Source organism: Leptonotus elevatus, chromosome 9 (genome assembly GCF_054856555.1).
Source record: "Leptonotus elevatus isolate MCC_2025b chromosome 9, RoL_Lele_1.0, whole genome shotgun sequence".
NCBI classification, from domain to species: Eukaryota; Metazoa; Chordata; class Actinopteri; order Syngnathiformes; family Syngnathidae; genus Leptonotus; species Leptonotus elevatus.
Genome location: NC_141247.1, coordinates 20,484,988 through 20,510,422, shown reverse-complemented (window position 1 = coordinate 20,510,422; position 25,435 = coordinate 20,484,988). Strand labels below are relative to the sequence as shown.

Sequence of the window (25,435 nt, the reverse complement as noted above, 5' to 3'; positions counted from 1 at the left end):
GAGCTTATAGCTAGCTAGCTAACGTGCTAGCGAGATAGATGGATAGATAGATAGATGATAGATAGATGAAATGTTCACGTGCTCATTATATACTGGAAATTACAGTTGCTTATTTTATTCATGCAATTTAAATTTAACACTCATATAATTAAATACTGATAACAAATGGAATAATGTAATATGCAAACATTTGCAAACCTTGCTAACTACTAGATGTATAGCTTAAGTAAGTGCACTCCAATTTTACTATTGAAGCTGATATCTCTTAAGCATATCTTAAGGGTAAAACCTTGATTCTTATTAGCTTAATTTTTCCTTTTACATATGAATAAAAATATTTCCAGAGTTCCACCCACAGTGTTTGTTTATCTAATCCAGCATCATGTTGAGTGTTGACAATGATTTATAAGTAGCGTGCAGCTCTGCAGCAGTTTGAAGGCATCCCATAGGGCAGGAAATCGTTTCTTTCTAATGGTTCTCTGATGTTTCATTGTCTTATCAGATATCAGCGCAAGACAAAATTGTCAGCATTTATTGCATTGTTTTAGCAATCGTATTTATTTATTTTTTATTTCAGTACCAGCCGGCCATTCAACCAGGATTTCAAAAGTTTGATGTCAATGGATCACGCGGTAAGATATTTGCAAATAAATATTACGTCTAAGCCAATTTTTTGCATAAAATGAGTGACTCAAGAAGGATATTATTACTCTTGTCTAAGGTTTATTGAATTCAGCCACCAAGGAAAGAGAGCGAGGGGATGTTTTTTTTTTTTTTGTGCCATTGGCCTTCACTGTGTCCCGTCGACAGTCAACTCGACCTATGTTAACACAGCGAGAATTGTGATCAAGTAACAGTTGTCATGACCTCCCTGAATTCACACGTAATTACACCACAACTGCTCACATAAGCTGCTGTCAATCATCTTACCTGCTTGAGGAAAGTGCTGGTAGAACAGTGAAGGCTGTAGTTGATCTCAAAAGAAATGATTTCTTTTCATGTCTAAATCAATTACTCAGTCAGTTGTTGGATTGATCGTTTCTCCGAAAAGCTTAACGATACATATCATTTTTATTTTTTCGCAATCTAAAAAATGTCCCGGTTGATCTGATGGAAGGTTTCAGACACAGATTCATTCCTAACATTCCAATTGTGTTCACAGCTAAATTGATGACCTCTCTTATGTTTTAATAGGGTTGATCTCAAATGACGTCACATTTTTCCTCATTAATATGCATGAGTAAGGACACACATCGTTTTGGAAGAGAACGACGTCCCAGCCGTGAAATTTCTACATGGTTCAATTTGCAAATTGAACAAATTAATTTTCCTTTCTAAGCAGCAGTGGCTTCCGTGGACACCAAAGCAACAGAGGTTTGTGGTAACCATAATACATCTGTTAAGTATATTAATGGTGAAATAGTTTTGCCTCGTACCAATACACTCCCTCGGTCCCCTGCCAGTGTTTCTTGTCCGAAAATCAACCGGCCACGCCCATGCGCTGTTCTAAAAATAGTAGTTTGGGCATAATTGTAAACTGCCCTATGGATTGTACATTCCCCAAAAAATACAACATTAAACCGGTAACATTTCATTTTTAGCAATACTCCATCATGAACAATAACAACAATCTAACTCTTAATTTCAAACCTTTTGGATTCAAGGTGAAAGGTCTTCAACACACTAGAAAGTGCCGTTTCCTCAGTTCAACCTTTTCCATATTAGCATGACCATGCGTTTGTGAGAATCATAACAGACAGCGAAGCTCTTGATTGATAATCAAGGCATCGAGGCTGATTTAACTCCCGCCCGCTGCTTGACTTAGTAAGTGAAAATCAAGCCACATATTGGCCACCCCTGAGCAAAATGCCCCCAACCTCGCATCTTTCTAATCATCCATAATGTAGACATCATATCAAGCGCTGGGTCCGACCATACCTGTTACTATTTAATCCGACTTAATTGACTCCGGTCCTATCCATACAGAAAAACAATTATTTGTACTCCATGATCCGTGACAGGCTATTCCATATGATTAGGTTGCAGTGTTGTGGATCCTCCCCACTCACTTGACAGCAATTGCGACCCAGCTGGAATCGTGCCACATCATTTGGTTTGCAAATGAACCGCATATTGAATATCATTTAGATGATGCCTCCATGGGAATGTCGGAATTGTTTTTTGTTCCCCCCCCCCCCCCGAAATGCTGCAACGCACTGCGAGTTTAGCAGACGCGTGTATTTGGACATCTTTACGACGCACAATGTTTATTTTATTTAACGCTGGTGATAACTCGCCAGCTGAGAACAAATGAAGTAAGTTGTAATAAATTGATTGATTAGTAAGTGTGAATTGGATATGGTGAGCTTTTTGTCAAAGAATGTTCTCATAACTGCGACTTTAAGAGAACTTCATTATTCATTTTGACAAAACCATCAAACAAAATCTCCCCTGGGCTATTTCTCCTATCCAGTTCAGTGAGAAGTGTTTTATATTCTTACGCTGATTAAAACTAAAATTGGCATGCTGATTCCAAAATTGTGTTTATTTTTTCCTAGCATGTAAAGTTTTTTTTCCTCTCCACAGCTTATCCTCCAGCTAAGCAAAATTCCACTGATGAGCTGTAGTAAGACTGTTGTAAGTAAGAGTAGCAGCAGTTCTATTTAGCTTTTTTTTCCAAGGTTGCAACTCTTCCATCTTACTGTTTTATTTACATAAATACACATTTATTTCTTTTTTTTTTTTTTAAGAGAGATGAAATCCTATAGCTCAAAAACTTGACCAGATAGAGAAAAACTGAGATCAGTTTTGGATTCCGCACCCAAAAATTTGGTACAAACAGCGCTCAGACCTAACTGAGCAATTGCGTTCCCTAATGCTATTTACATGCTATCTGTCGAGTGAAAATGACATCATTGTTGCTCATGTCTCAGGGAACAACCAATCACAGCTGAGCTTTAAAAAAAAAAAAAAAAACAGGTGTGCTGTGATTGGTTGCTGCCTGAGCCCGGAGCAACTGTGATGTCATCTTCAGTCGACAGCAAGTGGCAAAATGGCCGCCCCCTGAGATGGATAAAAACGCCTTGATTTTGCTGCATAACTCATATTCTAAAAATGTAATATTAATCAGAATGTCATGTTTAGACTAGTGAGGTCATATATACCATATCATTGTCAAGAAATGTTTAAGGTTGAAATGAAAATAAATAAATAAATAGATCAAGTCAAACATGTTACTTGCACCTGCACTTTGGTGTTTGAGACAACTGAACGGATTACATGCCGTTGAATCAATGTGGTGTTACTCTTACGTCACCATGTGCTACGTTTCCCCTGCAGTGGCAAACGCTTGCGTGCCTGCGCCCGTGTGCCTTCAGTTTGACTCTACCAGCCGAAACCACATAAGAAGTTCACAAAACACAACAGCGGAGAACATTTCGACGGTGATGTTTGACAAGCCTTGACCAAGGCCAGCTCGGGTCAACCTTGTGCCCCCCCACCCCCACCCCCACCCCCACCCCCACCCCCACCCCCCTCCACACAGGCTGTGTTTTTCAGAAGTCACGCTGACTAGACTTGCTGGAGGACAAAAAGCAGGGGGGTCAACATCAAGCGTGCGTGAGTGTGCAGCAGCAAAGGCACCAGTGAGGGTGAATGTCAGACATTTTGGATGTCTTCCAATCTGATATAGTGAAGGTACCACTGCTTCTTCCCCCTCGGGCCTGGTTGACATTTAAATTGTCTATGCTGGTGACCAACGCATAAAGCAGTATGTGCGTGCTGCTTCTTATTACAGCCAAGGTCAGGGCACTGCAGTATTGTTTGCCTTGATGTCAAATGTTTAGTGATAGCTCATATAACTCAACTTTTTGGATTATATTTCCCCCCCCGTAGAATACATCATCTAGAAGCCATAACCATGCCAACGCCGAGACCCTTAACAGGGCTTCACTTGTTGTCTGCCTGCCAGATATGCAAGGTGCAATGTTTATTGATGAGCTGTCAGTCAATGTGAAGCGGTGGCACAGCATGAGCCCTGACGGTAAACACACCAAGCACACGCTTGCAAAGATGCACAAGAAAACGCAGGAGGACTTGAAGGTCATTTGGCTCCTGCGTGTGGTCGTCAGCAGGGGTGGCGTCAACGCGTTATTTCACGCGGCCCGGCCCCACTTTAGCTCCGATTTGTGCTTCTCCCCGATTGTCTTTTCCGACTCATTTTCTTACGCTCACATTCATTGTCATTCCACTCAAGAATCCTCCCTTGTTAGAGCTTGCCACGGCTGATCCCACCCTCTGCCAGTCACATTTGGTTATCTTGCTAACGTAATCACGCAAGCACCCGTCCAGAAATATAAACGTCAATGCATACTTTATCCTGAATGCCACAAACCTCCATCCTTCATCCATTTTCATTACTGCCCATCTTTATTAGAGCTACAGTATATATAGATACAAATATAGATGTGAAGTAACCATTAAAAACAAATGCCGAATCAAATTTTACTTGGCTTTTCACGATCAAGATTTTTCGGCTGATCATGAAAGATGGAGCAAATATCTATTTAAACTAGACTAAGTGCAATTTCTGCTGAAATTGCGTGGGAATGCTGAAAATTTTATGCTAATAGCTGAATGCTAAGCTGAATTCTAGTAAGTAAATTGAAAGATAAATTATGTGAAAATTACAAAGTATTAATAGTGAAATAATTTGACAATGATTAGTATTCAATATTGCATTTGTACTAAAGAGTTGTCCAAGCGGGGTTTGAACCCATTGAAAATTAATGGGGAAAAGTTGATATGAACTCATTCACTGCCATTGACGGCTATAGACGTCCAAAATTCATTTGAACTATTTCTATTAGTTTCACATTTTTTTCCCCACTTCTGTTAACAAGAGTATGAAAACCTAGGGAAAAAATGTATTGTACATTTAGAACAGATATAAAATGTGTGATTAATCTTGAGTTAACTAGTGAAGTCATGTGATTAATTACAATTTAAAAAAATGAATCTCCCGATGCCCCTATTAAAAATTAGGGGCGTCAGACGATTACATTTTTTAATTGTAATTAATCGCATGACTACAATAGTTACCTCACGATTAATCACAAATTTTATATCCGTTCTAAATGTACAATAAAAAAAAATTCTAGGTCGTCACACTCAAAAAAATGTGAAACTAATAGAAATAGTTCAAATGAATTTTTGACGTCTATAGCCGTCAATGGTTTAAATTTGAACGGTGTAAATCAGAAGTTTGTTTTACGGCAAAATATTGTGGAGAATAAAAATCACAATAACAAGCAGTGTATTTCACTGTTGGCCTCTGATGCCGTCCTAGCATGAAGGGATTTTGCAAACTTGCTGGATTGGAGAAATTAATCTCTCTCCCTCCCCCTTGGGTTAGCTAGCTAGTGCGACAGACACGACATGATGTATTTAAAAAAGCGAAAAAACACCCTGGATTCTGCCATCGTCCCGTGTGCGGCAAGGTATCCTGGAGGTTTAAAGTAAGTTATTTTAAACTAAAACGGAAAACCTGTACCCCAACCTTTCTGCATGTTGAGCTATACATATAGTCCGGCATAACTGTAAAAACACGAGCATCGCGTGCAACTGGACCTACAGTGCAATATATGCTGCAAAAAAACCAACAACACAGAGTTGAAGAGTTAATGTTTTGTCTGCAAAACATCTTCCCAGGTCCTTCTGTTGCAGATGGCGCCGCATGCTACCAGTTTATCTCCCCTTTTTGAAGGGCATTTAGCAGCATACAAGCAAACAGATGGAGACGGGGAGAGGTTAAGATCCGGGGTGAATCCATCGACGTTTCCCCGTGTGAGCCGTGACAGCGTGGCAGACAGCGAGAGATAGATGCCTCGAGGTGCCCTCACCATGAAGCACAGCAGCTGTTCGCTCGTTCATCTTTTGTTCCCCTCACCTGTTGACGCTGACGCAGGCCCAGCCACCCACCCTCTTTATTTCTAAACAAACACTGTAAATAATGTAACAAATAGAGTGGGAAAACAGATGGACCGAACAGACAAAACCAATCAATTGTTAAAAAGTGATTTGAGTTGGTGGATAACAACTGTTGGACCATGAGGGAGAGAGAGAGAGAGTTGGAGGAAGTGAAATGCTGGAGAACTGCAAGCCGATATCCGTCACAGTGGCATTAATGATATTCTCTATTCATTAGAGCACACCCTGGGGACCTCAGTTATTAGACATGTCCCAATTAGGACCTGTGGTGAGCTAATGTTTCTGGCCCGGGTCGAGGGGCAATAAGACGAATTAGGAAACCTGGCAGGTTGCATCAGTGACTCCATCTACACCCTTTTTGGGAAAGGCAGAACGCAGCAGATGGACGAGAGGACGTTCAAGGAAACCAGGAGCAAGCCAGCCATTGCTACAAAGAATGAGACAGCACTTTAAGTGGAATAAATTCTCCTAAGGTAAAATTATTTCCAAGTTCCAACCACTGTCATTTGTCACCCATTTGGAAATGAAATACTGGACAGTTATTCCCTCTTTATCAGGTTTAGATTCCCAAACAGCTCTGCGTTCACTATTCTACCTATTTTTATTCAGCCGTTTTTTTTGTCCTTCAACTACTTCTACAATTCTCAACCGGTTCAAACCATTCCAACTTCAACATGTTCCAAAAACTCATGGCTCGCGGGCTTTTACTTTTCGCATTCCTAACTTTCACCGTTTTCCCACAATCCAACATTTTCCACCTCAAAAATTTCTTTATACACACTTTTAAAATAATATGAACACATTTACACATATAATATATTTACAGAAAGGAAAAACAATGAATAACACAGAAATGTTGCACAGTCTAAAAGGTTACCCAAATGTTTACAGTAAACAAAACTAACCAATTTTATCATCTCATATTATGTACATCGAGAGTCATGCCCAAAGATCCTACAGCTGTCGCTTTCTGTAGGCTTAAAAAGCAGGATCACAGCATAGGTTGTGATAAATTACAGTACTTCCTTTTTCGTTTCTTCTTTCAAATTTACTGTTAATACATTTTATGATGTCCAGTTTGATCTTGAAACTAGTGTATCTTATGCAAACATCGAAGTAATCGGTTACCCAGTGTCCCGTCCTCTAAGCTCCATTCTATGATGCAACCCATTAATCAGATCACCATTGTTTCATCCCATCCTCTATACCACAGGTAGGCATCGAGGTCCGGAGTCCTGCAGGTTTTGCATGTTGCCCTTCTCCAACACAGCTGATATATGATCTGCATAAGCCTGATAACGATCCTGTTGATTGGAATCAGCTTGTGTTGGAAGTGGGAAACCTCCAAAACCTGCAGGACTCCGGCCCACCTCTGCTCTATAGTAATGTACGCGTCCACTTCAGAAATTTCCATTCGCTGGTCAAAGAAAGCCACTCTTGGAAAAGTTACTGTCCCGTGAAAGACACTGCCACGTTATATTGCTCACTTTTACGACAATGTCAGGACACAGAGGAAGTGAAGGAGAGCTGGAGTACTGAGACGCTAATACCTCATCTTTATGATTTCGTGAAGAGCTTCCCAAGCTGAATGGATATTGGCAGATGAAGGGATATTTACGGTCTGTCCTACAGCCGGAATATGAACTTTTTGAAGACCGTGTTGTGCAGCAGAGCCTGCCTGTTGGACTTTGAAAGCAATCCCTTTTTCTATTTGAGAAGCTGATCAACCGGTCCATTTCAATTGAATTGTGACCAATGCTTGAAGAAACTATTGATCTTCCAGTACATTACTTTTTCTTCTTTTTTTTTTTTCTTTTTTTTTACAGAGTTGTTGTCTGAAGCTTTTCAAATAAGCTTTTGCCACATAAATGAACCTCAGGACGGATAATACACGATATTATGCTGCGGCACTGGCTATATGAGCGAAGGTTATTTTATTCCAAGGTTTGTTTTGTTTGAATGAAAGAAAAGTTAGTCATCAGCAGGATGAAACATAAATCATTCAAACAGCAAAAAGGACCAAGGTCCCTCCTGGCCTCTTTCTGGGAGAGTTGGTCTTCAAGTGGTCGGGATCAGGCGAGCTCATGTTTGTTATGGCTGCAAGTCAGATAAATCAATGCATCAGCACTTCCTATACAGTCCCTTTCCCTATTGTGTGCCTTTGCTTGATTAAACACATTGAGCGACCTGTCACCGGGATGACCCCACCCTGCGGTAGCCCATCTATGTGTCACAAAGCTGATAGGTGATGTTATCATAGAGCAGTAACACCAGACTATCCAAAAACAAAACAAAACGCTATTTCGTGACCGTTCATGACCATTTTCTATCTCTTACATCATATTTGTTTTTATTCTTTTCCTCTAACAACGTCACTACTAATAAACTCCTATTTGAATGTTTACGAGATGACCTCACGCAACTTAGCATCTATTAATGCATGAATCATTTTCGGGCTTTTCCCCATCCCCTCTCTCTGTCTCTTCAAGACGAGATGATGCAACAGAATCGACATCTCTCGGACTTGACTGCGATGATTATGTGCTTTTCTGTCCAATCAAATGCAGCTAATGATCGAGAGATTTCATATTTAGAAGCTGGCGTTACTTCATTTATTTTTTCCCAGTTCACCACACAAATACCAGTATTGGCTTGAGAGTAAATGGAAAAGCGGGTAAACACACATTCGGCTGTTGACACCCTGAAGAAATAATGCCCCTAAACTACAATAGGACCAAAGCAGCAATTAGTCTCAGGGAATAATTATCTGAACTGACTGACTCCCTTGTGAAGGCCACGGAGAATAAAAAAACAACAACTAAATGACCATTTTTGTCTGCAAATATCTGGCCGGATGATCTCACTACAGTTGTTTACACTGGGCAGCTTAATTGGAAGTTTAGCAATTGGGGAGATTTGAGTGAGAAAAGCAGCGGCTCAATAAACACGGTTTAATTTTATTGTGAGAAAGAAGTTCAATCAATATCAACTAAAACCGATCCTTATGACCATGAACGATGGACATTCCTGCTTCATTGCCGTTCAATTGGCGCGCCAATGAAACAGTTTTTTCAATTATCACAAACTATGAAGTAGCGGAATGTTAGGACTATTATCACACGCACTGGTGTCCGTTGACAGCCTAAATTCTCATATTTGTAACTGTTTTGAGGCAATTCCGGTTGACGATAAAGATTTCACAGTATGAAGAAACTGGAGGACGTTCACAATAGAACGGTCGTGAGCGAGTACTTAACTCCCAGCCATTTTGACTGAAGCAACCCCCTTCGCTCCCGGCTGTTTTACTGGATTTTGACTGATTTTGCAAGGCCCACAGAATATTGTGTTCTATTGCTATAAAAACATGGAACCTACCATCATCAGGGGGGGGGGAGTATGTTTCCATCTGTTTCCGTTTTGCAGCAATTATCATTAGAATATAGCTAGGTTTCATCCTTATTCACAAATCTGTTTAGAACTGTGGATAAATTAGCTTGTTTGCAACATGGCCCTGGTTGATTTCTTACACTCTGCTGCCACCTGCTGGCCGTTTTTGTAATCGCTACCATTGCTTCACCCATTTTCTGCAGTTCAGAGGCTGCCTCAAAGTCTTCTCGATGCTCTAGCATAAAAAAATATATAATTTAACAACGTATAAATATGTCTTTGGGACGCTTAAAACATTTAAATTAGCATGTATTCATACGTTTTTGGGAGCAAATGAGTTAAGCACACTTTGTGTCAATCAGTTTAGGAACTCCTTTCCCTCTCGATTTCAGTTGAACGCAAAGTGGTCTTTTGTCTACAAACCCACCGGGCATCCCTACACAATGTTTACATCTCTAAACAAGCTACTGCTCTTCGAGTTAGCATCGCTCAAGTCCAGCGTCTCCACAATGCAAGCTTCAGCATTACAAAAACAATTTGTTGTGTTCTCTGTATTGTTATGGCCACATACTGCTCTCTATGGCTCACTTATTCATTTTGGAACTAAACTGGCGTAAGGTTAAGAGGATTTGCTGCACGGAAACATTGTAATGAAATAGATGTGCGATGTTGGAGTGACAAAAATGCACTCCATAAATATCCACTTTATTTGGTACAGCGGCTGCTTATTGGCACAAATAAGCCTTTTGGCATGTTCGAGTCCTTTAACTCAAGTATTGAGTGCAGTATTAAATGAGGACGGAAAGGAGATTTATGTGACTTTGAACCCAGCAAGCTAGTTGGTTCCAGTTGCATGTTTCAGGAACTTCTATTCCAAAGGACTATGAGATCTCCAGGACCAATCAACCATTGCTTTTGGAGTTTACAGAAAATTGACCAAAAAGAGAAATATCCAACGTTGTGAAAGCTGTGCGTATGTGGCAGAGGTCAGAGGGCACAAATTTGGAATAACTCCGCTCTACAACCAAGCATCTGCAGATTTTCTGAATGTGTCGAGCGACAGCAGCAGAAGGCACTTCCTGATTATGCCATCTCATATCGGTTTTCCACATAGCTCATACGCACCTGGAAAGCTACTAGATCTGAACGCCACAATATTCTTTTAAGTTCTCTAAAACACAATGACCTCTCAGATGCTGTTCACAAATGGTTGGAATCCCACCTCACAGACAGGCCTTTTATGGTAACTTTGGATATCTGCTGCTCGAGAGTGCATAAAATCACATGTGGTGTGCCCCAGGGTTCGATCTTAGGCCCAGTGTTATTTTAATCTGTAAAAGATTTTGAGTTACAATCTTTTTATGAAAAGCGCTCTATAAATAGTATTGATTGATTGATTGATTGATTGAACGGAAGGAAGGCTTTGATTTGGTGTTAAAATCCTCAAGTCGGTTTGCATTCTTTCATTCATTCACTCACAGTCTTTCAACAAGCTCGAAAGTGAGAGTGCAGAAAAATGAAAAATGTTGAAGTCAGCCTTGTGTGTTATTGAAAAGAAATGCTGCTGTCACTCCTAAACACCCTTTTGCCCCAACAATATTTATGAAACATACCCTTGGTGCAATATACAGGCCTACTTTCTGGCTTATTCCCTTTTGTTCTTTCGAGAAAAACATACACGGACAACATTGTGCTCCATGTTTTTGTTTCTTCTTAAGTCTTCAGCTAGTACGTATGAGTCACAAATAAATAGCAGACGAGCCTGTTTTGATCATTTGTTTATCTGATTGAGAAATGGCGGCTGGAAGGGGAAAAGGAACAATGAGAGAATAACATGTAACCACAGAGTTCCAGATAAATTAGATGTTATATGTTGCCTAGCTGCAGATTAAAATCGATCTGATTAAATGTATTCTATTGCAAGGCAATCTACACTTTGGGGGGGGGGGGGGTCTTTTTCATTAAAAGTTAAAAGTTCTTACTGTGGAGAAAAGTGTGTATTTGTGTTGTGAGGGACCAAACTAATAGCAAATGTTGTGAACAGCTTACCTTAAACCCAAAGATAAAGTGGTTAATACATCCGCAGTGCACTGTAGCTGCTTTTGTTGTTGCTGCTGTCATTGCTGGGCATTTTTTATTACATTTAAGCATTTATTCAATACCCTTGATAGCAAAACAAAAGGTTACGTCCATGTTAAAGAGTCTCCCGTCCTCCCTGCTTTTTCTGATGATCAAAAACTACTGGGATATGCTAGGCGCTAAGCTAACTTGCTCCTGCGAGCTTGCTAGCGATCACGGCTACGCTATCCTAGCATGGTCGCTCTGAAAGTGACTGACCCAAAAAACATACTAAATATTAATATCAGCTCTTTTGTTTATTTTTGCTCTGTTTTGCACCATGCTGAATTTAGATGTTGAGTTTTGAGATCTGCAAAATGTTCTCAAAGCTACATCTGTTTTCATTTTAAATTTTAGAGCTTATTACCCATCCAGAAATACTTTCATTCAAATGTTTACAATTAAGTTTATATAACGATACATAAGGCTATGTTGAAAGGAATCAATTTGTACCGATTTTACAGTTTTCGGCCATATTGCTGTGCTCTACAAGCAGTATAATAACTCTGTCACTACTAAATCAGAATGAATGACTTAGACCAGCAAAAATGGTCTCCTCTGTAACTTACCTCAGCCGTACTTAAACAAGGGCTTGCGTGCGTGCTCTTACATCTTTACCATTGAAACCCACATGCATAGTGTAATGCAAAATACATACAGTATATTAAGAACTATAGCAGACGAAGATTGCATGTTTTGGCGAAATTCACATGGTCTTATCCTTGGAGCGGCCATACATCATTTATGAATCACCTCTATCTGTAATTGCTTTTCGTTCGACTCTGTTGCATGCAAATCATCAATAAGTGCATTTTAAAATGATGCCACGCAAAGGAATATTTAAGCGACTTCGTTGAGATGGAGTAGTATCAACGTCTTGTTGAGGTTTGACGGAAATTGTCCAAGTCGGACACGGCTGACATGTTTGAATAGATGCTGTTGCCCTCCGTCAGCCTCTGTAACAGCTCGCCGTCACCTTCAATCACTGACTCTGGATGAGCTGCTCAAACAAACTACCGGCTCCAAAAACAAAATAAATGCGATTCAACTGGCTGCATTCAGTCCTTATTTGTCCCAGTGTGAAAGCATCAAACCCTGACTTAAATGTCCTTTTTAGCCGTTGCTGAAGTTCAAGCAAATAAATGAACTATCCACCTCCTGCGTTACGCTCCTTCTTAATCCCCCTCGTAAGCAGCAGGCCATTTGTCCTTGACTGTGACGGAGTCTTGGGTCAATAAAGGCACCGCAGTGCTATTGTGGGGCCGCCCAGCAAGGCCTCTGCTTGGCACAGCAATACTCTGACTGGCGTCCAAGATAAATGGAAAGGGACACTTGAACGGGTTTACCCGAGCGCGTCCGTCACAGCTAGCGGACAGCACCGATGCATATTGTTGCCTCCCCTGCTCCTGTCTCGTGGTGGAGTATTGGATGCTTGAAGGAGAAGTCGAAAATAAAAATGCTTTTAGTGCTTTAAATCAGTAGGTGACATATTTATTTACAGTGTTATAGGTTGCCCCATCACTTAGCTGAGTCATCTTGAATAAGACCAAAAAAAAAAAAAACTTAATAAAAATAATATTTTTAATATATATATATATAATTTGTGTATTTATGTATCTTTAATTCAATAGATAGGACCATGGTGAGGTGGAGTAATTGCGGCATCCCAAGCAAGCTATTTTTTATCTCAGTCTTTGTATGTAAACTGCTCTCAGTTTAGAATTTTGAAGCTGAGACCTTTTGAAAATGGCGATACTAAAGCCCGTATCCCCACTGAGGGAACATTTGCAAAGCTAGCGAATGTTCATTTCACGTCGGGGTTCGTTCAAGGTTGCTAAAAGTTCGCTAGGCAAACGTTTGTCGTACGTTTAGCAACCAAAACAGCTAATTAGCATCGGTTGCTAGCTTGGTGTTAACATGTTCCAACTATGTAGCTTCGTCGAAGCTAGATGGCTAAACTTTTCGCGTTCCGTCTTATTTGAGTGAGAAGAAAACACAAGCAGTGGTATTCTCAGAGAATGTACACACAAAGGACATCCATTTTCATCGGCATTCACTTTTTAAAATATTTCTGTACTGTCTTACAGTTTTTACTAGTCAAATTAAAAACAATTGCTTATTGTTTATCTCAACTGTTTATATTTTAAAATATTTCTGTAAAACATTATTAGTTTTTTTTTTACAGTTATTACCGATCAGTTTAAAAGCAATTCCTTTAATAATCGTTTTTCTCTATTTGATCAACTCCCGTCGTACTGAAAAACTCACTGAATAATCATTCATTTTTTCTTATTTTTCGGCCCGCTCCTTAGCACACAAGTTGCCTTGAATCTGTCGGACTCTGGCAAAGGCGAACAAGACACAAGTAAGGTTGGCAAATTAATTCAGCTTGTGCTGATAAAAGACAGCTCAGCAATAATGATGAGGGAAAAATTATTAATACAAATCTTTGAATTTACTTGATTGCCCTTTGGATGAGAATTTGATTTTCTAATTAACCTGCCGCAGCGAGGACGCTGGTGAATACAATCAGTCTGACCCTTTCATTATTTGTCATGAATATATGGATGACACCGTTATCATCAGTTACAGCCAGGTCTCGCATTACCATGCGCCACAACAGATTCTCACCAGTTCTTGAGACAACATGGAGAAAAGTTCAACACTATGTATAGTCTACTATTGTCTCATCAATTCCAGATGCTGGACAGACACTTGTCATGGTTTGGGTTAGGTCTTGGTTAGTTTTTTTTATTTTTCATTTTGTCATGGATCAGGTTTAGTTTGGGTTCTGTTTGATTTTGCAGCCTCTGAACTGGAGAGAACGGTTGAAGTAATTAGTTATTCGGTAGTTATTACAAAAACGGCCAGCAGGTGGCAGCAAAATATAAGAGATCAACCAGGGCTATGTTGCAAAAAGCTGTTTTCCCCACAGTTTTAAACAAATTTGTGAATAATGCAGAAACTTAGCTATATTCTAATGCTAATTGCTGCAAAACTGAAACAAGTAGAAAAATACTTTTTTTTTACTGATGTAAGAAGAGACTAATCTTTGTTTTGGTAGGTTCCATGTTTTTATAGCAATAGAACATAATATTCTGTGGGCCTTACAAAATCAGTCAAAATCCAGTAAAACTGCCGGGAGCGAAGGTGGTTGCTTCAGTGAAAATGGCTGGGAGTGAATAGTTTTTTGGGAGAAATGTTCCTGAACTGCAGCTTGTTGTGACGTTAGCTGTCATCCTAAAGTGCAAGTGTCTCAATTTCTTGTTTGCACGCCACACCAAAAATTTAGGGAGTTAACCTGTTATTTACAATGAGTTAGTTAACTAAATCAATGAGAAACATAAATACATTTGAATTAATTAATTAGAATTACACACAAAAAATGTTAGGGAAACAAATTCAAAATAAATGCAACATAATGCAGGCAAGACTCATGATCGTTTTAAAACTGGGTGGGCCGGATTACAGCGCAAAGCAGACCGCATGTGGCCCCCAGGCCATAGTTTGCCCTAAAAAAACAGCAAAAATATTTAGATTTGTCTCACACCCACCAGATGCGGCAGAAGCTATTTTTTTTATTTCTTTTGTGGTGGCATTTTATCACAAAATAAAGTACCCTCAGCCTATATAGCCTCAAGTCTAAACGGCATAAAAAAAACAAAGCATCCATAAAATACATTTTAATTATCTTTAAAGACTTGCATTCATTTCTTTCATTTCCAGCTAAAATGTTGATTGACTGTTTTTTTATTTACTGTTCCACTTCAGCTTCGCATAGATCATTATCAAACTGATAAATCTCCAGTTGCATTTCTTGGGGCTACTTTTCTTTTCACGCTGTTTCCGAATTGTACCATCGGAGCCAAACGTCTGTATCATGTTTACTGTCATGTAAAGCCGACCTTTACTTTCATTTGCGCACAACAAAAACTGTACTTACCATATATGTTCAGTTACAGTCATCATATTTAAAGTCTCCATATTGTCATCATCTTGTGGTGTTTTAATCCATTGTGATCTTGTATAAAGGCAAAAGAAAGAAAGAAAGAAAAAAAGACAGTAACTAGCTTTTTGCTATATACAGTATTAACTCATTCACTGCCTTAAATTCATTTAAAAAAAGATTATAAAAAATTAGGGGTGACAGGCAATACATTTTTTTATTGTAATTAATCGTATGACTTCACTAGTTAACTCACGATTAATCTGTTCTAAATGTACAATGAAAAAAATTTCTAGTTTTTCATACTCTTGTTAACAAAAGGGGGGGCGAATGTTAAACTTATAGAAATAGTTCAAATGAATTTTCGACGTTTATAGCCATCAATGGCAGTGAATGAATTTAAAAAAAAAAGAAGAAAAAAGAAAAGATTATTAAAAATTTGGGGCGTCAGGTGATTAAAATTGAAATCGTAATTAATCGCATGACTTCACTAGTTAACTCACGATTAATCACAAATTTCATATCTGTTCTAAATGTACAATAAAATAAAAAATCTTGCTTTTCATACTCTTGTTAACAAAAAAGGGAAAAAAATTATATAAATAGTTCAAATGAATTTTTGACATTTTAAGCCGTCAATGGCAGTGAATGAGTTAATATGTGCATATGTTCAGTATGAGTTATTGTTGTTCCACTTTTTTTGTCTTGCGGTGAGAAGCGCGTCTATTCAGCTTCTTCCTCTCCCGATACAAAACAACAAACCTTCATTGGCTGGAGTTTCCCAGGCAACATTTGAGCAAGTGTGCTTATGACCACATGCAATTTTCAATATATTTGCACAGCAAACGTCAACGCTTCCAGGCCAAAACTGCTTATCATTGTTCACAGCCTCATTTCCTCTTCTCAAACTTTTGAAATCACGTGGCCCCGACCGAGCCCAGCGACTTCCACTTTTCTGACGCAGCATGACCGGCACTTGCTTTTTGCTACTTTCCCCTCTCAGGGGGCTGCGTGTGAGAGGAGAAACCTGACTCTTGGGAATGACGATTTGATCAGCTATGGATCGAGAGAAGCCGGCTTTGACGTCTTTACCATCGGCTGATAAACGCAAAGATTCCTCAGAAGTTGACCTGATAAAATCGTCTGAAGCGTCGCGGTATGTAGCCGGGATATTTTTGAGTAAAGCACAAAACAGTGTTGAATAGATATGATGTTTTCACCTGTCAATCTACCCTCATATCCTGCCTGTTAATTATACTTGTCGAATGAATGCTAGCAATTTATCAACCTATTGATTACAATTTCAGACTTTTTCATATCAGTTAAGAAAAATTGGCATGTTGCCCAATGAAGAGGAGGAACAAAACAGCGACCACGGAGTTTCCAATGAGATCATCTCAAGCGATGTTGTCGAACTTTCCGCCCCACGAGCTCACGTCGAGTTCATCCGCTTGAGGTCACATGTTTGCCTTTCAATATTGTCAACTCATCGCGGCGACGCAAACGACGGCGATACCGAGCCAGTCGTCCTTCGGCAGATTTGTTATCACCCGCTTTATCATAGGACTTGACAGCGTTATTAACATATTGCTTGGCATGCTGTGGCATTTTGGTGCCCTTCCAAGGCAACGGAGGAAAGGAAACTTTGTGTAAAAAAAAATAAAAAATAAATTGTGTTTATCAGCTGTCAGTAAAGCAAAATTAAGACGGATCGAGATCAGCATAGATTGTGCCATATCAGAAGGAAAGTTGTGACAGCTCAGTTCTTATTTGATTGCTTTATATGGAAAGGACTGTAGAAAAATTAAGAAAAAAATATATAGTAAAATAAGAAAATTATCACTTCAAATAAGCAAAATTATCTGCCCAAAAAAACAGAAAATGTTACCTAAATTTGCCTGTAAGCTTTTTAAAAATAAGAAAATAACACCAGGCCCATATCAACTGCTGCGGTCTTGAAAATAGTATTTTCAGACTAAGAACAAGTCATGTCGACTTTTTTCAAGCTTGTAATAAATCGAACTATTTTCCTAAAATAAATGAGTATTTTTTTCACGCTTGGATAGCTTAGCCTGAGCAGGGAGGTAACGGGTCCCATTTTCTTTGTCATGACCCAGCCGGGAATTGAACCCACAACCTTCAAGTCTGAGAGTAGGCACTCTACCACTAGGCCACTGAGCTGGTACTAAAAGTAAGAAAAATGAGCATAGTAAATATAACAAAATTAACCATATTGCACTCGTCTCTTTTCATACTTGTATTTTTTTTTCCATTACTAGATTATGCAAAATCTTAAAATAAGAAAACTTATTAAAACCCCAGTTGATGTTGGTTAGTTATCATCTTAAAATGTAAAAAAAAAATGCTTGCTTTAATCCTCACTGTACTTGATCAAGTAATAAGTACCTTAAAATAAGTAAAAAATACCTTGTCAAATCAAAATAAGCAAATTTTGGTTAAATTTAAGAAATTATATCTTACATAAGATTTCAGTTTTTGCAGTGTGGCCTAGTGTTGCAGTTTAAATTAGTCATTATGATGAGCTTAAGAGGATTTGATTCAAGTAAGAAAATGCTGCCGTCTGACTTTGTCATCCTCTGATTGGATCAAACGGGAACTTTCCACCCAACCACAAGCATCGTCAGCGGTCAAAGCAAGTCACGTGTGAGAGTTGCTGTTATGTGAGAAAGTACAGATCTCTCATCGCCTAATAAGAGTTTTCCATACAAATATTTACTGTTAATAAGAATGGCGGTTTAATATGGGCACTGGCCTACTTGCATTCCAAAATCAGGCATTTTGTTTTACTGTAATTCTCGTGAATAGTATGCAAAAAAAATTAAAAAAGTTAATTGTATTTTTTTTTGATTGGCTCCAGTTCATCTGTCACCCTAATGAGTATATGCAGTGTATAAAGTGAAAGCCTCAAATTCAACTATGAGCGTTAAAATATATTCCGGATGTGGCAGTCAAATCCTTAGAACAGAATTTAAAAGTAAGATATTCTAAATATCTGCAGAGTAATGAAAAAAATGACGACAAAGACGGATTGTCAGGTTTTTGGAGTAAGGATGTAAAAAAAATGTTTTCGACTGGTGATGCATCAAGTCTTATCACTTTTAGCTGTCACTTTGAAGACATTGGTGTAACTACTTTCTAAGTTCTCTTTAACTCATTCGCTGCCATTGACGACTATAGACGTCAAAAATGTATTTGAAGTATTTCTATTAGTTTAATAAAAAAATCCACCTTTGCTAACAAGAGCATGAAAACCTAGATATTTTTTTATTGTAAATTCAGAACAGATATAACATTTGTGATTAACTCATTCACTGCCATTGACGCCTGATTTTTAATAATCTTTTCTTTTTTCTTTTTTTCTTTTGAAATATATATTTTTTAAAAAGATTATTAAAAATGAGGGGCATCAGGCGATTAGAATTTGTAATCGTAATTAATCGCATGATTTCACTAGTTAACTCACGACTAATCACAAATTTTATATCTGTCTAAATGTACAATAAAAAAAATCTAGGTTTTCATACATTTGTAAACAAAAGTGGGAAGAAAAAGTTAAACTAATAGAAATAGTTCAAATTAATGTTTGACGTCTTTAGCCGTCAATGGCAGTGAATGAGTTAATTGTGAGTTAACTAGTGAAGTCATGTGATTAATTACAATTTAAAAAAAATGAATCGCCTGACGCCCCTAATTTTACTAAAATGATTAAAAATAGACGATTAAAATTTGTATTCGTAATTAATCTCATGACTTCAATAGTTGACTCACGATTAATCACAAATTGTATATCTGTTATAAATGTACAATTAAAAAAAATCTAGGTTTTCATAAAGAATTAAATGAAATGGGGAAAAAAAAGTTAAACTAATAGAAATAGTTCACATGAATTTTTGACGGCTATAGTCGTCAATGGCAGTGCAAATAATTGTGTCCTCATATTATGTCATCTTGACATTTAATAGAATTCCATCTTGGCGTTTTTTTTTCTTCTTTATTTTTTGACAACATAATCCAGACCAACTCACACAAGCAGTGCAGTGCCGTGTACAGTAAGCGGATGAAAGCGAATGTTTTTTGCGGGGGAGTTTGGCCTTAAGGGAGATGAGGTTGGAGCTCTTCCTCGACTTTCTCTTCATGAGTCCTGCAGCATGCATGTGTGAGAACGCCGCGGGCGCGACATGCAGAGCTGTGCGCGTCGTCTCCGTTCCCTCCCGAAGGCCATCCCTCCCAGACGAGACCTCACAGCACGACCGCTCAGACAAATGAATGCCTGCTAATATTTTTACTCTGCCGTCAACCGGAATGCTTCAATATTGGTTTTACTGTATTATGCCATTGCGTGTGATGGTAAACATTTGTTGGCTGTCTTGAGTGCTTAATGTGACTGCACATACGTATTTGCATGTGTGTGCGTGGGTGAACATAATGGCTCGTGTTTTATTCTCCGAAAGTGCACTCACTCTATGAGAGTGGGTGTTGAAAGGACCCTGAAGGTTCTTTTGTGCATGTGTTTGCTTTTATTAATGGAAATCCTAAAACTGCAAATGATATCTTTCTTCATTTGCTATCGCCTGTACTGTATTTGTGTACAGGCTAGATCCACTAGACCGGGGTCAGCAACCTTTACTGTCAAAAGAACCATTTTAGGTCAAATAAATAACCCCCAAAAAATCTTCAAATGTTTAGCGGTCTGGAGCCGCTAAACATTTGAACATTGTGATGAAGGAAACTGTTAGTCTCAAAATGTTTATCCATTTTTAGACTTTTCTGTCTTACTGTCAAATTTCTGTCATTTTTGGCAGTTTTGTGGACATTTTATGGTAATTTGGTGGATTTCTTCTTTTGTTTTTGGACATTTTATGGGTACTTTTTGACCGTTTTCATTTCTGCATTTTTTTTTTTAAATTAAGATCTGTATCTTTTTTTGGGGCAATTTCATGGATATTGTATGCAAATTTTCTGATTTTTCCTCCTTTTTAGATGGTTTCTGGTCACTTTTTGGACATATTTAGTTGTTTTTTGTTGTTGTTAATTGTCATACTTTTTATACATTTATAGACACTTCTGCTTTTTTGTCAAATTTCTGACATTTTTGGGCAATTTTATGGACACATGGTAATTTTCTGCCTCTCCTTTTTTTGGATATTTTACTGCCTTTTTTGCTATTAATTTTGTGGACATTTTATGGTAATTTGGTTGATTCCTTCTTTTGTTTTGGGACATTTTATGGGTACTTTTTGAACGTTTTCTGTATTTTTCTTTTGTTCAGTTCTGTGTCATTTTTTGGGCAATTTAATGGACATTTTATGCTAATTTTGTTCCTTTTCCTCTTCTTTTTTTGACGGTTTCTGGTCACTTTTTGGATATTTTAAGCAATTTTTTTGTTGTAATTTTTATACATTTTTAGACTTTTTTGCCTTTCTGTCAAATTCCTGACATTTTTGACAATTTCATGGACATATGGTAATTTTTTGGCTCTCTTCTTCTTTTTTTGGACATTTTATTGCCCTTTTATTTTATTTTTTATTTATTTATTTATTTTGCTATAAATTTTCTGACATTTTTGGCAATTTCATGGATATTTTATGCTAATTTTATATTTTTCCTCTTCCTTTTTTGAAATGTTTATTTTAGTTTAAAAAAAAATGTTTACACTTTGTTTCTCTCAATGTTGGACTTTGACATTTAAAAAAAATATTTAATTATAATTTTTTTTAAATGTAATCATTAATGAATTACTCTATCTAAAAATATATATATATATATGTAAAAAAATGTATTAATAAATTGTTAAGCGCTTTGAGGGCCTTGTAAGGTGGAAAAGCGCTATATAAATGAAGTACCATTTGCCATTTACATGTGGCTCCAGAGCCACAGGTTGCCGACCCCCTGCACTAGACAACACTTTTGTCTTACGTGTCTTACAGGTCAACATCTCTGGAGCAGCACGTCAGTGACAGTATGAGCGTCACCTCGGCTGACCAGGAGAAGCTGCTGCTCCTCAACAAGAACACGGAGCTACGGCGAGTCAACAAAGAGGTGCAACTTGACCGTGACGAGTTTGTGTGCTCTCGCGTGTATTGCTGATGTTGGAAAGGACACGGTTGTGAAAATCGGAGGATGTGGGTGGTGTGTGAAAAATGGCAGCTGAGGTGTGGAAATGTCTTCTTTTCCCACAAATCATATAACCTTGAGCTGCTTGCTGATTTTTAGGAAAGAAGAGAGAGAGAGCGAGAGAACATAAATACAGTTGTCGCTCAATTGAAAAAGAAAAAAAAGACACCGTTGTGGGTTAAATCCTTAAGATGCTCACTCCAATGAAATCGCGTCTGTATTAAATATATAAAATACAGAGCAAACATTGAAATGGCAATTTATGATGATGGTATTGATTTTAATGGTGATGAAATGTTTGTGTTGCAGCTGATGAAACTGAATGAGGAGTGGGACCAGATGTATCGCAATACCACCTTGAGCTGGCAGCACCGGCTCGAAGGTTCGGAGATGGAAAACGCCACCCTCAAAGAGCTCAACAGCAAACTGCTGCTGAAAGTGGAGAACCAGCAGGTAACACGCGCGGGAGCTGAGAAATGTTCCAATTAACTCATTCACTGCCATTGACGGCTAGTGACGTCAAAAATTCATTTGAACTATTTCTGTTAGTTTCACACTTTTTCCCACTTTTGTTAACTGTTTGTGCAGAGCGCAAAGGACTATTACGAGCAGGCTCTCATGCTGGAGCTGAAAAAGAATCAAGAACTACAAGAATACGTCAGGCTGCTGGAGCACCGAGATCGTCCGAATCACCAGCCGCCTGTCCAAAAGGTATCTTCACCTCTCTCTTACGTCTGATGATCATCTTGAGCCCCGATACAAGAATTTTTTCTCACAGCAGGTCGAGGTGCGGGCGACTGCCCCCGACTTCTCATCCTCCGGCTCCTTCCGCACGTCCTCTCCCAGTCTGGATGTGAAGCAGCGCGCCAAACACCCGAACTGCGACTCCCATCAAGAGGTGCTGGATCTAAAAGAGCAGCTAGAAGCATTGAAATGTCAGGTGGGCTTTTCATCTCAACGCAGAATCCAAATGCTTTCAACTCACTGTTGCTATGGAGAACCAGCTTTCAATTAGCTGGACAAAAGCACCACCAAGCGGTTGCTAGGCTCTGTTCTCTCATTTGCGCCGGATTGGCATACAATGGTATTGATCAGAGGTGGTAAATTCAGGTCCGGAAAGTAAAAACCCTGCCACAGTTTGGCTTTAGCCCCTGATGCTAGCTAGATAGCTCCCTAAAAGGTAAACAAGCACCATTGGAGCTAGCTAAGGAGCTAGCTAAAAGATAAACAAGAACCATGGGAGCTGGCTAAGGAGCTAGCTAAAAGATAAACAAGCAACATGGGAGCTAGCTAAGGAGCTAGCTAGAAGATAAACAAGCACCATGGGAGCTAGCTAAAAGATAAACAAACTCCATGGGAGCTAGCTAAGGAGCTAGCTAAAAGATAAACAAGCACCATGGGAGCTAGCAAATGAGCTAGCTAAAAGATAAACAAACACCACGGGAGCTAGCTAGCTAGCACCCGGGGCTAAAGCCAAACTGTGGCAGGGTTTATACTTTCTGGACCTGGATTTGCCACCTCTGGTATTGATTCAGTTCAGTGATGATGCCCTCGTGTCCGTAGACCGAAATCTATGAAGCGGAATATCAGACGGAGCACAACAACCACAAACACACGCTGCAGGACAACCAAAGGCTGAGAAGGAAGAGGGAGGAGATGCGCCAACAGGTGGACCTGCTGCAAGAGCAGGTAGTGTTCAAAATGGAGGGTACAGTCCTCTCGATTTAAACATTTCTGATGTTATATGTGACCTCACTAGTCGAAACATTACATTACATTTGTGGAATATGAGTTTTGTAGCAAAATCTCAGGAGGCGGCCATTTTGCCACTTGCTGTCGACTAAAGATGACATCACAGTTGCTCAGGGCTCGGGCAACGACCAATCCCATTTTTCTGAAGCTGAGCTATGATTGGTTGTTACCTGAGACATGAGCAACTGTGATGTCATCTTCAGTTGACGGCAAATGGCAAAATGGCCGCCTTCTGATATTGATAAAAACGGCTGGATTTTGCTGCCTAACTCATATTCCACTAACATGATATTAGCCAGAATACTGTAATTAGACTAGTGGAACTGCATAGAACGTATTATGGTCAATCATTTTTTGGAGGAGGGTTGAATTCTCCTTTAAGTGAGGTCTTGGTAACAGATCATTAGATTTGCTCAAATTCATCCTGCTGGTCACATGCGGCCTCTTGTTGCTATGCAGAATTTATGGCGCACGCTCAGAGAGCCAGCAGGACCAGGAAGTCAAATACACACATATCACTAAAAAAGAAAATAAGATTCATTTCATTCATTATATATTTTTTCACAACAATGTCAAATTTGCCATGAATTCACTGTTTTGAATTCAATTTAAAAAATATTTACAAAGAAATAAACTGGAAGAAAAAATGGTCATTTTCCCCATCGTTGGTCACAGCTCAAAGTATACGAGGACGACTTCCGCCGGGAGCGATCGGACAAGCAGATGCTGCAGAGGCTGCTGCAGAAAAAAACTGCCCCGGCAAAGGACCCAGTGCTGGTGCATTGCTGCAATAACAGGTCGCAGCCACAAGAGGGCGACAAGTGGAAACAGACTGACGCCAGAAAGCAGCACCACCCGCTCTGTCCCAAGCACCAAAATAAGGAACAAGACTGACGAAGGAGGAAAGCAGGCGCTTGGAAATGATTCTTTGTGGCTCAAAAAGCCCGCATGAAATACTGAAAATAATTGTTACATGTTTTTGATGTTAAATAGTGAAGGTAAAAAAATACTGTATGTAGTGCACATATTTGCTCATAGACGTCTATGCTACTGTCATGTCTGTTAATATTATCAATATTACCTATTATCTATTTCAAAATTATTTTTGTTTTACTATCATTATTGTTGTTTTTTGTCTTCAAGAAAAGTAGTTGGCCTGTGCACAAGCAGCCATTATTTTTATTTTTTTTAAGTGAAGTTAAATCCAACATTTTCTTTGCATTAACATGTTCTTTGCAGCCCCACGAGTCGAAACACGCTATTCTGAGTAATATTGTGCTTGTGGAATATGAACAAAAGCGGCAAAATCCACCTGTTTTGTATCCATCTCGGGGGTGGCCATTTTGCTACTTGCCTGTCAACTGAAAATGAAATCGCAGTTTCTCACGGCTCAGGAAGCGACCAATCGCAGCTTATCTGTTTTCTGAGTTCTGTGCGTACCCAACAGAGGTGAGACGAGACGGGATGTGGGACGTTATTATATATCATCACGTGTCGAAAATTAAAAAAATTAAAAATAAAACTCAAAAAGAAAAATAATTTAACATTTTTGGTTACTGTTAAACCAACCATACAAATCCCCCTAATGAAAGTCTGCTAATTTTATGCTAACGTATAACAGAAATTAGCATAAATGTTCAGTAACCTTCAAATGACTCTTGAGTTGGACTGGCCATATGGCATAAAAACAGATGCCAAACTGTGTTGTTATGTTAATTATATCCATTAATTTCAAACCACGGCAAGCAAACAAGGCTGAGAAGTATTTTTTTTTTCATACCATCCACAGTCATGGTTTCATGTCATGAAATGCACACACATCCCGATCTTTGCTTAACACATTCATGATACAAGCAAGAACAACCCGAGGTACACTGTAATAAAAACTGTAATACAACAAAATTATACTTTTTTTTTCCTGTATTTTAAAAATATATTTTCATTTACAAAAACAAACTCTGATTATACACATGTTTTGTGTATAATCAGGGTTTGTTTATCTGTTCTTTTACAAAAAAAACTCCATTAGAAATACATATATTGTTAAAATACGTTCACAAATATATCGTAATTTCACAAATATTTGTCTGTTATTTAATGGAATAAAAT

At 38.7% G+C, this 25,435-nt stretch overlaps 1 protein-coding gene across 1 annotated transcript; it reads left to right on the top strand.

Annotated features, from left to right (window-relative positions):
- Positions 1-577: 577 nt before the first annotated feature.
- Positions 578-25,328, top strand: LOC147168737 (uncharacterized). The gene is made up of 9 exons (XM_086084925.1): positions 578-632; positions 5,710-6,461; positions 16,443-16,595; positions 21,388-21,499; positions 21,884-22,027; positions 22,163-22,285; positions 22,353-22,514; positions 23,138-23,263; positions 24,002-25,328. The coding sequence occupies exons 3-9, from the start codon at positions 16,498-16,500 to the stop codon at positions 24,218-24,220; spliced, it is 984 nt and encodes a 327-aa protein (XP_085941051.1). The 5' UTR covers positions 578-632; positions 5,710-6,461; positions 16,443-16,497; the 3' UTR covers positions 24,221-25,328.
- The last annotated feature ends 107 nt before the right edge of the window (positions 25,329-25,435 follow it).